Source organism: Sphaerodactylus townsendi, linkage group LG05 (assembly GCF_021028975.2).
Source record: "Sphaerodactylus townsendi isolate TG3544 linkage group LG05, MPM_Stown_v2.3, whole genome shotgun sequence".
Taxonomy (NCBI): Eukaryota; Metazoa; Chordata; class Lepidosauria; order Squamata; family Sphaerodactylidae; genus Sphaerodactylus; species Sphaerodactylus townsendi.
In genome coordinates this window covers 5432791-5446039 of record NC_059429.1, presented here as the reverse complement: position 1 = coordinate 5446039, position 13249 = coordinate 5432791, and the positions used below count along the sequence as shown (strand labels likewise).

At 57.7% G+C, this 13249-nt stretch overlaps 1 protein-coding gene across 4 annotated transcripts in view; it reads left to right on the top strand.

The window, feature by feature from the left end:
• Positions 1–5945: 5945 nt before the first annotated feature.
• Positions 5946–13249, top strand: part of MAST3 (microtubule associated serine/threonine kinase 3) — a 65851-nt gene continuing 58547 nt past the window's right edge. For 3 of the 4 annotated variants that reach the window (XM_048497565.1, XM_048497562.1, XM_048497561.1), the window contains exon 1: positions 5946–6030. In XM_048497565.1, coding sequence (XP_048353522.1) covers positions 5989–6030 — 42 coding nt within the window. In that variant the 5' untranslated portion in view covers positions 5946–5988. The remainder of the gene's footprint in view (positions 6031–13249) is intronic. The other variant, XM_048497563.1, reaches the window with a different exon arrangement.

Here is a 13249-nt window from a genome sequence, read left to right as displayed (position 1 = left end):
CCCCCCCCCCCCCACCCCCCCCCCCCCCCACCCCCCCCCCCCCCCACCCCCCCCCCCCCCCACCCCCCCCCCCCCCCACCCCCCCCCCCCCCCACCCCCCCCCCCCCCCACCCCCCCCCCCCCCCACCCCCCCCCCCCCCCACCCCCCCCCCCCCCCACCCCCCCCCCCCCCCACCCCCCCCCCCCCCCACCCCCCCCCCCCCCCACCCCCCCCCCCCCCCACCCCCCCCCCCCCCCACCCCCCCCCCCCCCCACCCCCCCCCCCCCCCACCCCCCCCCCCCCCCACCCCCCCCCCCCCCCACCCCCCCCCCCCCCCACCCCCCCCCCCCCCCACCCCCCCCCCCCCCCACCCCCCCCCCCCCCCACCCCCCCCCCCCCCCACCCCCCCCCCCCCCCACCCCCCCCCCCCCCCACCCCCCCCCCCCCCCACCCCCCCCCCCCCCCACCCCCCCCCCCCCCCACCCCCCCCCCCCCCCACCCCCCCCCCCCCCCACCCCCCCCCCCCCCCACCCCCCCCCCCCCCCACCCCCCCCCCCCCCCACCCCCCCCCCCCCCCACCCCCCCCCCCCCCCACCCCCCCCCCCCCCCACCCCCCCCCCCCCCCACCCCCCCCCCCCCCCACCCCCCCCCCCCCCCACCCCCCCCCCCCCCCACCCCCCCCCCCCCCCACCCCCCCCCCCCCCCACCCCCCCCCCCCCCCACCCCCCCCCCCCCCCACCCCCCCCCCCCCCCACCCCCCCCCCCCCCCACCCCCCCCCCCCCCCACCCCCCCCCCCCCCCACCCCCCCCCCCCCCCACCCCCCCCCCCCCCCACCCCCCCCCCCCCCCACCCCCCCCCCCCCCCACCCCCCCCCCCCCCCACCCCCCCCCCCCCCCACCCCCCCCCCCCCCCACCCCACCCCCCCCACACCCCCCCCCCCCCCCCCCAACCCCCCCCCCCCCCCACCCCCCTCCCCCCCCCCCACCCCCCCCCCCCCCCACCCCCCCCCCCCCCCATCCCCCCCCCCCCCAACCCCCCCCCCCCCCCACCCCCCCCCCCCCACACCCCCCCGCCCCCCCCACCCCCCCCCCCCCCCCCCCCCCCCCCCCCCCACCCCCTTCCCCCCCAACCCCCCACCCCCCAGACCCCCCCCCCCCCCCACCCCCCCCGCCCCCAAAGCCTCCACAGCTCAGGCGGCAGAGCTGGGAATCAAACCCGGTTCCTCCAGATTAGATACACGAGCTCTTAACCTCCTACGCCACTGCGGAAGGGGTTTCTGACTGGGGGTGTCTTTTCGCCACCACTTTGGCAGGATGCTTCCTTCCTGGCCATTTTGCACTCCGTTTTCAGCTGAGTGAGAGCTTCCCGCTCAATTTAGAGTTTGGATTTGGATTTATATCCCCCTTTCTCTCTTGTAAGGAGACTCAAAAGGGTTTACAATTTCCTTTCCCTTCCCCCCCCCTCGCAACAAACACCTTGTGAGGTAGGCGGGGCTGAGAGAGCTCCAAAGAACTGTGACTCGCCCAAGGTCACCCAGCTGGCATGTGTTGGGAGTGCCCAAGCTAATCCGGTTGACCAGATAAGCCTCCACAGCTCATGTCACAGAGCAGGGAATCGAACCCGGTTCTCCAGATTAGAGCGTACGCCGCTCTTAACCACTGCACTTACCATTCGACTTCCCTGCTAAGCACAGCAGGAGGTGGTGGAGGAGGAAGAGGAGGAGGCTCCCATCCCCCACCCTCACAGGGCCACGGGCGTCCTTCATCTTCTCCAGACTGACACGGCCAGTGCTGCCCACGTGGCTCGCCGGGCACAGCAGCTTCCTCCTGGCAGTGGGACGATTACCTGCCTCCGACGGGGCCTCTGGGCCTGCCGCCCTTCGAGGGACTTTGGCAAGGATGACTCTTCCTTTCACCCACTTTTGCTCTCCTTTGGTGCGCCTTCGCTATCTTCTCATCAATCTCACAGCTCCGCAACGTGCGTGCGTGGGACGGGGCAGAGGCCCTGCTCCCGTGGCACTTTCGCCTATTCCCTCCTCAACAGGCGTGTCACGTGGCCAAGCTAAAGCGGAGCCTTCCATTGGGCGCCACCGGAGGCCACGGGCGTGCCCACCTCCCACGCCATCGTTGGCTCCGTCAACCCCCCAAAAAGCTGTAGCAGAAAATATGCTGGGTAAGCGTGTCAGGTTGTACCTTTGACGGCAAAACGGGCTCCAGAAGGAAACCTCTCCTCTCCGCCTGCAGAAAAGCCACATCCTGCCTTGTGCAGAGCGCAAACGTTTCCAGGAAGACATGAGACTTTATTGCCCCAAATGTTGGGGGCTGGGCTGGGTCAGCCAAACCTTTCCACACTCATGCCTGGGGGGCGGGGGAGCTCTCTGGCAGACAGAAACTCTGTGGGCAGGGAGGGTTTTTTTTTCCTGAGGGTCACCCAATGAAATCAGCAAATCGAGGAGAAATGGGAGCCCCTCCTGCATACAGGATTCTGTGTGTAGAACTCACTGCCACATGATCTTGTAAGGAATCAGCAAGGTCCAGGCCAAAAGCAACTTTAACAGTTCTTTATTGATCTGGCAATCACGATCTTCTACAGACAATGCGAACTCTGACCGGAATCTCCCCAAGCAGCCGCTTTGACGTGGGCCAAAGTTTTCCCGCGAAAACCCCAGCCCAAACAACCCATTCCTCCCATCATACGATTCCCACTAAAAACAGGTTCACAGAGAACAGTCGCAAGCACGCAGCAAGGCTAAGCAAAAGATAACTAAAGTCCTGGGCAAAGTGCCCCAAAGCAGGAATGTAGTTCCAAGGTTGAGACGAGCTGCTAACAAACCGAAACAACCTTACAGATCTGAGCTAACTTTAAAAGATCGGATACATTTACAGATAAGAACATCTGATGGACTGTCAGGTGAGATGGGACGCCGGTGCTTCCCTTTCAGACCAGGTGTTCGGGGGGAGCAGCAGCAGCAGTAGGCCATTGCTGGTGGTGCCCGGCCCCTCAATGATACAGCTGGCCTCCACGCGGGCCAGGGCCTTTACGGCTCTGGCCCCGGCCTGGTGGAACACTCTCCCTCCAGCTGTCCGGGCCCTGCGGGACCTTGGTGAATTCCGCAGGGCCTGCAAGACTGAGTTGTTCCGCCGGGCCTTTGGAGTAACCAGCCGTTGATGGTGCCCCCCCCCTCCCATCCTTGTTTCTGTTTACATCTTTTATCGATGGAGCCAGCAGTCTTCCCATTTAGGGAGGGTTTTTAAATGGGTTTGCTGGGCGCCCGATTTCGATTTTAAACTTTGTATTAACCGCTGTTTTAATGGGGATTTAGTAATTTATTTATATTGGAATCTAATTGTTTAGTTTTGATTGTATTTAACTGAATTTATGATTTAACTTTGTTGTACACCCTCCCAGAGCCCTTCGGGGATAGGGCGGTATATAAAACTAAACAATAAACAAACAAACAAACAAACAAATTGCTTTCACATTCTGGTGGGTCACTGCGAGTAGCAGAGTGCTGGACTAGATGGACTCTGGTCTGACCCAGCAGGCTCATGTGGCGTAGGAGGTTAAGAGCTCGTGTGTCTAATCTGGAGGAACCGGGTTTGATTCCCAGCTCTGCCGCCTGAGCTGTGGAGGCTTATCTGGGGAATTCAGATTAGCCCGTGCACTCCCACACACGCCAGCTGGGTGACCTTGGCCTAGTCACAGCTTCTCAGAGCTCTCTCAGCCCTACCTACCTCACAGGGTGTTTGTTGTGATGGGGGAAGGACAAGGAGATTGTAAGCCCCTTTGAGTCTCCTGCAGGAGAGAAAGGGGGGGGTATAAATCCAAACTCTTCTTCTTCAAATCAGGTGGAGGGAAAATTGGCACAGCTGCAAGGTTTTTATTTCAGTACGCCTGCACAAATCCGCATGCATTGATTTTTTTTTTAGAAAACAGAGAATTGTTTCCATGCAAAGGTGCGCGAACAACCCAATTTGTTTCCGTTGCTTCAAATCTCTTCCTGAACGCGTAAACGGCACACATGCGAACAGAAAAAAAGGAAAATGGGTTCATTTATAATCAGATGAGACAAACGTTAATGTCATTGTGCTCGCACAACTAAAATACAAACATCCCCCGAGGCACATTCCTGCAGTCCTCACACCCCATCTTCCACAATCCCCCTTCCAACCATCCCTACACAGCCACGTCAGTGCGACACCACGGAGTTCAGCACAGCCACAGATCTAGAATAGAAGCTGTCTCTGAGCCTAGTTGTCCTTGTTTTTAAGATCCTGGATTGTCTGCCAGATGGTAATATTTCAAAAAAAGAGTACACAGGGTGAGACGGGTCTTTCAGAATATTCCGAACTTTCTTTAAGCAGCGGGACCTGAAACAAAAGTGCCAGAGATCCACAAGGATCCATGCTTCCAAACCATGTTTTTGCATCACTGTAGCACCACAACAGTGAGCAGCAGTGGCGTAGGAGGTTAAGAGAGCAGCAGTGGCGTAGGAGGTTAAGAGCTCGTGTATCTAATCTGGAGGAACCGGGTTTGAATCCCAGCTCTGCCACCTGAGCTGCGGAGGCTTATCTGGGGAATTCAGATTAGCCTATGCGCTCCCACACGTGCCAGCTGGGTGACCTTGGGCTAGTCACAGCTTCTCGGAGCTCTCTCAGCCCCACCCACCTCACAGGGTGTTTGTTGTGAGTGGGGAAAGGCAAGGAGATTGTCAGCCCCTTTGAGTCTCCTTACAGGAGAGAAAGGGGGGATATAAATCCAAACTCCAAACTCCTCCACAACTGTCAGGCCTGCGCCATTCTTGGCCTGGCAGCTTGCACGTCCACACAGAGGCGTACCAAACATAGGCGTACCAGCCTGAAACCCCCCCCCCATGTGACCAAAGACATGCGCCCACAGGCAGCGCCCAACCCCCCCGCTTCCTAGAGCCCGAGCACGCTGCTTGGAGCACCTTACTCGCGAGTTGGGCTCCAGGAAGCGGCGCGGTGGTGGATGGAGTGCTCCATCCGCTGCCGTGCCACTCCCCAGAGCCCGACCTGCCGAGCAAGCTGCTCGTCCTCCGGCTGGCTGCTTGGGGAGGCAGCTGCCCACCCCAACTCCGAGCTGGCGCCCTCTCGGAGCGATGGACGTGGGGTTGAGGAGTGCCCAGCTGGGCCACGGAAGGCTGCTGCCAGACCACCCCACCCCACCTCCATCGGAGCCTAAGAAGGCGCCAGCTCAGAGACAGGGTGGGCAACAGCCTTCCGCAGGCCCGCTGGGCACCCTCAACACCACTTTTTTTTGCACCAGGACATTGCTGCCTGCAGGGGGTGCATTTTTAGACATATCAGCACCAAAATTTCAGCGTATCATTAGGAGGGATGGGGCACCCCCTTTGGGAGTCCATAACTTTGGAATCCCTGAACCAAACATCACCAAACCTGGGGGGTAGCATAAGGACAGTCTCCTGATGATATGCTGAAATTGTGGTGCCGCTAGCCTAAAAACTGCGCCCCCTGCAGGCCAAGAATGGAAAACCACTAAAAATACCCCAAAACGAACCCTGCACTTTGATGCCCCCCCACAAGGTGGTGCCCTGGGCAGCTGCCCACCTTGCCCAATGGGCATTACGCCCCTGATCCCGGATCTAACCCTCCTCGGATCTCTGTTTTCCGGCTGCTGCTGCTGCAGCGCCGTGAAGTGTCGGATCCCCGCAGTCCTGAGCATTTCCACATCATGTGGACTGCCCGTGAACAAGTGGCGGGCGGTCCCCGAGGCCCTTTCCCGCATGACTCCAAACGCTGCTTCTTCCTGGGTGGGGGGGGGGGGGCGTGCTTCGGCGGGCCGCCAGCGTGACCCTCGCTCGCCCCCGCCGCGGTCTGGGGGCCGCAGAGCACGGGGGGGAGGGGGGAGGGATCAGCTGATTCTGGGCCAGCCAATGCCGGCAGAGCCGCCTCCTTCTCCCCCTGCTGCTGCTGCCGCCGCTGCCGGTCGTGCTGCTGCTGGTGCTGCGGGCGGGCGGCGCGCCATGGACGACTCCAGCAGCATCTTGAGGCGCCGCGGGCTGCAGGTGAGGCTGGGCCAGGTGGCAGCGAGGGGTGGGGGAGGAGGAGCCACGTGCCCTCCGGCGGGCGGGGGCGGGGGCAGGAGCGGCGCGGGCGCAGCGCGGAGAGGCGGGGGGTGGGGGAGGGTCCTCCCACGGACCCTGCGCGCTGCCCTGTCTGTCTGGCCGGCTGGCCCCGGAGGAGCTTGGCGGGAAACGGCCCCTGCACCGGGGTCCAGGCTGGGTCCAGGCTGGAGACTGGCTCGGGAGCGAGAGCTCTGGGTTCGAGTGTCGCCTCGGAGAGGCCTGAAGGTCCCCCCCCCCCCACCTCTCTGCAGCTCCGTCCTGCAAGGCGCTGGCCCCGGCAACAGCTCGGGCAGGTAGCCCCCCACCCCCAATGGCTCCTTCATGAGTTGCTCCTCTTAAAAAAAAGCGAGCCTTCCTGCCCTATGCAGGTCAGAGCCCCCCCCCCCCCCCCCCCCCCCCCCCGTGTTGCCGGCCATCCGGTGCGATGCTGCGCTCCAGGAATCTATCTATCTATCTATCTATCTATCTATCTATCTATCTATCTATCTATCTATCTATCTATCTATCTATCTATCTATCTATCTATCTATCTATCTATCTATCTATCTATCTATCTATCTATCTATCTATCTATCTATCTAATCTCTATCTATCTAATCTCTCTCTCTCTCTCTAGCTAGCTAGCTATCTAATCTCTCTCTCTCTCTCTCTCTAATCTCTCTCTCTCTCTAATCTCTCTCTCTCTCTCTCTCTCTCTCTCTCTCTCTCTCTCTCTCTATCTATCTATCTATCTATCTATCTATCTATCTATCTATCTATCTATCTATCTATCTATCTATCTATCTATTATATTTATAGACCGCCCTCCCCAAAGGCTCAGGGGGGTGTCCATCAATAATAAAACAATTTAAAACATCGTAATATATAATTTACATAAAATAATTGAACCTAATCCCAACGGGGGGATGCTTGGAAAGGACGTTAGGAATCTATTCATGCATTTTTATTCTGCCCCCCCCCCCTCCCTCTGAGGAGCTCGGGATGAGAGAGGTGGATCTCCGCTCTCCCGTGTTATTTCCGCAGCAGCCCAGTGACTGTGGGGGAGCGCGAAACCCCCCCCCCCGCGCCCCGGACCACCTGGTGAGCTTCATGGCAAGCAGGCCTCTGACCCCAGATCTTCCCTGCCGAAGTCTGACGCTCTAACCCAGGGGTCTGCAACCTGCGGCTCTCCCGATGTTCATGAATTACGATTCCCATCAGCCCCTGCCACCATGGCCAATTGGACTTCAGGACTCCAATTGGCCATGGTGGCAGGGGCTGATGGGAATTGTAGTCCATGAACATCGTGAGAGCCGCAGGTTGCAGACCCCTGCTCTAACCACTACGCCCGGTCAGCACTTGTAGGGTTTGGCAACGGGGCTCTCATCCCCTTCAAGCCCCTCGAGACCAGAACTGGCAAAACTGGGGCCAATCTCCAACGAGTCACCCTGGCCTGCCTCACAGGGTTGTTGTGAGGATACATGAGCTAAGGGGGGATCCTTCCGGGTCTTGCAATGGCCCGAACAAAGTAGCAGGAAATCCAGGGGGGAGGGGGGGGGTAGCAGCCGTGCTGGATTGAGAAAACTTACCTCTGATCCCCGTTCAGACTTGAATCTTGAGCTCCCACCACCTGGCCTACCTCGGAGGATTCTAGTGAGGGTAGTGCGGAGGCCGCAACCCTCTGGGTAGTATGGAGAAGTGGTGGAGTAAAAATATGGTGGCTCAAAATGGGAGTAACAACACTGGGAATCAGGGGTCAAAGTGCCACATATACACCAGTGTGAGATGTAGAGGGAGGGAAAGGAGGCTGTGCTCCAGGTTACCTAATAAGGTGTCATTTGGACTGATGATCTCCTGGGCACTGTGGTTCACCAAGCCCACACTGGGAAAAGCACTCTGCACATGCTCAGACAGACTCTTGTCTGTTTTATGTCACATGGCCCAATTCAGGGTTCAAGGCAAGAATGGGATTCAAGCGTGCTGTTTCTTACCCTTGGCTGTGGTAGATGGACACAAGGCCTAGGCCAGCGGGGGCTGATGGGAATTGTAGTCCGTGAACATCTGAAGCGCCGGAGTTGGACACCCCTGGCTTAGGCCATCTGAAAAGGGCGGGTTTCAGAGAGGGGCTTCCAGATACGGGTCAGTGAGGGACAGCCAGAGCCTCTAGAGCAGGGGTCTTCAAATTATGGCCCTCCAGATGTTCATGGGCTACAATTCCCATCAGCCCCTGGCAGCATGGCCAAGTCGTGGGGCTCATGGGAATCGTAGTCTATGAACATCTGGAGGGCCATAGTTTGAAGACCCCTGCTCTATAGAGCAGTGGTGGCGAACCTTTGGCACTCCAGATGTTAAGGACTACAATTCCCATCAGCCCCGCCAGCATGGCCAATTGGCCATTTGGACTGATGATCTCCTGGGCACTGTGGCTCACCAAGCCCACACTGGGAAAGCACTCTGCACATGCTCAGACAGACAATTGGCCATGCTGGCAGGGGCTGATGGGAATTGTAGTCCTTAACATCTGGAGTGCCAAAGGTTCGCCACCACGGCTCTAGAGGCAGCAGAGAGTGCACAGAGGGACAAGGATCCTGGGGAGAGCAAGCCTTGTATCGGGGGAGGGCCAGTGGGCCAGTGGAAGAGCCTCCGCTTGAGATGCAGAAGGCCCTAGGTTCAATTCCGGGCATCTCCAGTTAAAAAAGGACCAGGCAGTCAGTGATGACCTCTGCCCGAGGTCCTGGCTGTGATGGACCGAGGGCCCGATTCCGTACAAGGCAACTGAAAAATGTGCTCACTCTGTCATTTAGCTCAGAACAAAGACATCTGTGTGATTAATCTGAACCACCCCGAGTGCCGTGATGGCGGCTGATTCTCCTTGGAAAGTTCAGACTAATCTTTGGGGGAGACTGGAGGGCTACTAGTTGGGGGTTCCTGAACTCTCGTGTCACGCTCTGTCTGGTGGGTCAGGATGTGAGATTAGCCCCTGGCCTGATTCAGCCGAGCAGATCTGATGTGATTTTTATGCACAGCTCTGGGAGGGCTGAGGGTGGCATTTCGCTCTGATTGGGGCTGGCAGCTCCTGGCGGGCACACCGGGCACGCATGGCTGCTCCTGCCTGCCTCTGCACGTTGCCCTCCCACGGCGATCGTGGCAGATATTTCAGCCTTTGTGCTGCAGCCTGGCAGAGCAGAGGGCCTCTGGGGGAGGGGTGAACGCAGCAAGCCATGCTCAATGACGCCCCCCCCACCCCCGCACACAGACACAGAGGCACCCTGTGTTCAGCCTCCAAAGGCATCAGGCCCACTGGGAGATGGAAGCCCTTCGGCTTTCAAGGAAAGTTTTAGCAAGCCAAGGGAAGCTGGTGGCATTCGGGAGAAGGCAAATGCTCTGGACCAACTGAGCGTCAGCCCGGCTGAGGACCAGACCTCAGGCAGTGAGTTTAGAGCAGGAGCGTCCAACTCTTGGTGCTTCAGATGTTCATAGACTACAATTCCCATCAGCCCCTGCAGGGGTGTTCACCTCTTGGTGCTTCAGATGTTCACAGACTACAATTCCCATTTGGCCCTGCTGGCAGGGACTGATGGGAATCGTAGTCTATGAACATCTGGGGCGCCAGACCTCAGGCAGTGAGTTTAGAGCAGGGGTGTCCAACTCTTGGTGCTTTGGATGTTCATAGACTGCAATTCCCATCAGCCCCTGCCGGCATGGCCAATTGGCCGTGCTGGCAGGGACTGATGGGAATCATAGTCTATGAACATCTGGGGCGCCAGACCTCAGGCAGTGAGTTTAGAGCAGGGGTGTCCAACTCTTGGTGCTTCAGATGTTCACAGACTACAATTCCCATTTGGCCATGCTGGCAGGGACTGATGGGAATCGTAGTCTATGAACATCTGGGGCGCCAGACCTCAGGCAGTGAGTTTTGAGCAGGGGCGTCCAACTCTTGGTGCTTCAGATGTTCATAGACTACAATTCCCATCAGCCCCTGCTGGCATGGCCAATTGGCAGGGACTGATGGGAATCATAGTCTATGAACACCTGGGACGCCTGGTTTAGAGGGAGCAGATCATTCTGGAGAGCGCTTGGCCAAACATGTGAGCTCTCTGGGCTGGAACCTCAGAAAAGGCCTGTGGCTCTGCTTGGCACATCTGGGGCGCCAGACCTCAGGCAGTGAGTTTTGAGCAGGGGCGTCCAACTCTTGGTGCTTCAGATGTTCATAGACTACAATTCCCATCAGCCCCTGCTGGCATGGCCAATTGGCCATGCCAGCAGGGACTGATGGGAATCATAGTCTATGAACACCTGAGACGCCTGGTTTAGAGGGAGCAGATCATTCTGGAGAGCGCTTGGCCAAACATGTGAGCTCTCTGGGCTGGAACCTCAGAAAAGGCCTGTGGCTCTGCTTGGCACGCGAAAGGTGCCAGGTTCAATTCCTATCAGGGGGCGTGGGTGAAGACCTTTCTGTGCCTGAGGCCCTGAAGAGCTGCCGCCGCCACCACCAATCTGAGTAGACCAGGCGGATGTTGGTGGATTAAGGGTCCGATTTGGGGTCTTCAGCATGGAAGTCCTCAGTCCCATGACTGCTGCTGCTGCTCCACTGGTTCCGATCCAGAGGGTCCAGCATAAGAACATCAGGAGGACAAATCTCACCCAGCAGGCAACACCAGAAGCCCTCCCCCATGGACGTAGATGGGGGGGGGGTTCTCGGGTTTGAAACCCCCCCCCCATTCATGTCCGAAGCTCCGCCCCTCCGTTTGTGGGTTTTTAAAACATTTTAGTTCTTTTTAGGGTTTTGGCCTGCAGGGGGTGCATTGTTTGGGCTAGCTAGCAGCACCAAACTTTCAGGAATTGTTTGCGGGACTCTCCTGATGATACTACCCAGGTTTGGTGAGGTTTGGTTCAGGGGGTCCAAAGTTATGGACTCCCAAAGTTATGGATGCCCCATCCTCCATTGTTTTCAATGGGAGCTAATAGAAGATGGGGGCTACATCTTTGAGGGTCCATAACTTTGGACATCAGGCTGAACAAACTCCTAAGCTCCTAAGAGATGTACTATCAGGGAGAGAGTCTCTTATTGAGTACCCACCCAAGGTTTTTTTGTAGAGAGTTTGGTTCAGGAGGTGCCCCCATCCCCCATTGTTTCCAATGGGAGCTAATAGAAGATGGGGGCTACACCTTTGAGCAGCAGCTGGCGGGGGGGGGGGGCGGGCGCAAAACTCAGATTTTGCACCAGGCTCCATTTTGCACCAGGCTCCCCTCCCAGAGGGGAGTGCAGGGCAGGGGAGTCTGCCATCCCCGACATCAGAGAACTGCTTTTATAAGCGCTAGGCCAGGGGCGGGGCTTGGAGAGGAGTGACCATGCCCTAGGGACGGGTGGGGGTGTGGCCCCACCCTCGAACCCCCCCATAAAAATCTATACCTACGTCCCTGCCCCCCCCCCCGCCCCGGAATCCAGGCCTGACAAATGTGCCGCCTCTGAACGGAGAGGGGCCAATGGGCAGGAACTTCTCTGTTTCACAAGCGGGAAGGAAAGCCGGGACCTGACCCTGAGATAAACGGCCTGGGTGCCTTTGCAGTGGTGTGCTTCTCAAGCAGCCTGTGGCCCACCTCCACCCTCCACGCCACACCAGCCTGGGGAAGCCCACTCACCGCCCGCAGGGCCCCCCCACTTCCTCCCAGCTATTTCAGAATGGCTGGGCGTGTGTGTCTGTTTGTGACCCCCTCCTGGCCAGATTGGCCCACTCTGAACTAGCCGCTGGGGTTGCTGTGCGGTGGGTGCTCCTATGCCCCCTCCCCGTCTCAACCCACTCTGCACTCTCAGCCATGATCGGAATGACATCACTGGTTGCCATGGAAAAACTTCCCTCCTGTTTACCATCCTCGCTTGGATTTCGGCAGGAAGGAGCTGGAGGCTGGGTGGGCCGCCACAGGCCACAGAGTTCTGCTCCTCCTGCACCATAAATGATGATGTACATCATAAGAACAAGCCAGCTGGATCAGACCAGAGTCCATCTAGTCCAGCTCTCTGCTACTCGCAGTGGCCCACCAGGTGCCTTTGGGAGCTCACATGCAGGAGGTGAAAGCAATGGCCTTCTGCGGCTGTTGCTCCCGATCAACCTCAGATCAAGGAGGATCAAGATTGGTAGCCATAGATCGACTTCTCCTCCATAAATCTGTCCAAGCCCCTTTTAAAGCTATCCAGGTGAGTGGCCATCACCACCTCCTGTGGCAGCATATTCCAAACACCAATCACACGTTGTGTGAAGAAGTGTTTCCTTTTATTAGTCCTAATTCTTCCCCCCAGCATTTTCAATGGATGCCCCCTGGTTCTAGTATTGTGAGAAAGAGAGAAAAATTTCCCTCTGTCAACATTTTCTACCCCATGCATAATTTTACAGACTTCAATCCTATCCCCCCTCAGCCGTCTCCTCTCCAAACTAAAGAGTCCCAAACGCTGCAGCCTCTCCTCATAGGGAAGGTGCTCCAGTCCCTCAATCATCCTTGTTGCCCTTCTCTGCACTTTTTCTATCTCCTCAATATCCTTTTTGAGATGCGGCGACCAGAACTGGACACAGGACTCCAAGTGCGGTCGCACCGCTGCTTTATCAATTAGATTCCAGACATGTTTGGAGCATGTTAGCAGAACCTTTACTGAAACTTTTGACCTCATTAAAGAGAGGCTGTTAGCAATGGACTATCAACAACTGCAGAGCTTGGCAAATAAATCTTGTTCACCAATTCCTTTCACGCAGGGATACCCAGCCTATTATATTACAGCGCTCACAAATCCCATACACAGGAGAGCCTATATGCTGGCTAGACTTAACATCATGCCATCTCCGCTACATAGAGGAAGACTTAAAGGTCTTCCAAGCGATAAGAGGTTCTGTACCTGTAGCATAGGACAGCTGGATTCCATCCCACACATTCTCCTGAACTGCGTATTATACCAAGAACTCCGATCCAGCCTGCTATCCCAAGCTATAGACCCTATGATTGATTATACTGAATCAGATATACACTTTTAAATTGTCAGGATTTTCATTGTTGCCTTAGAGTGGCAAAGTTTTTGTATGACAAACGTGAAGTTTTTTACTATTCACTTTTAACTGGAACTGTATTTTTTAACTGGAACTATATTTTAACTGGAACTATCGTGTATATGCCAATAAAGGCTTATTGAATT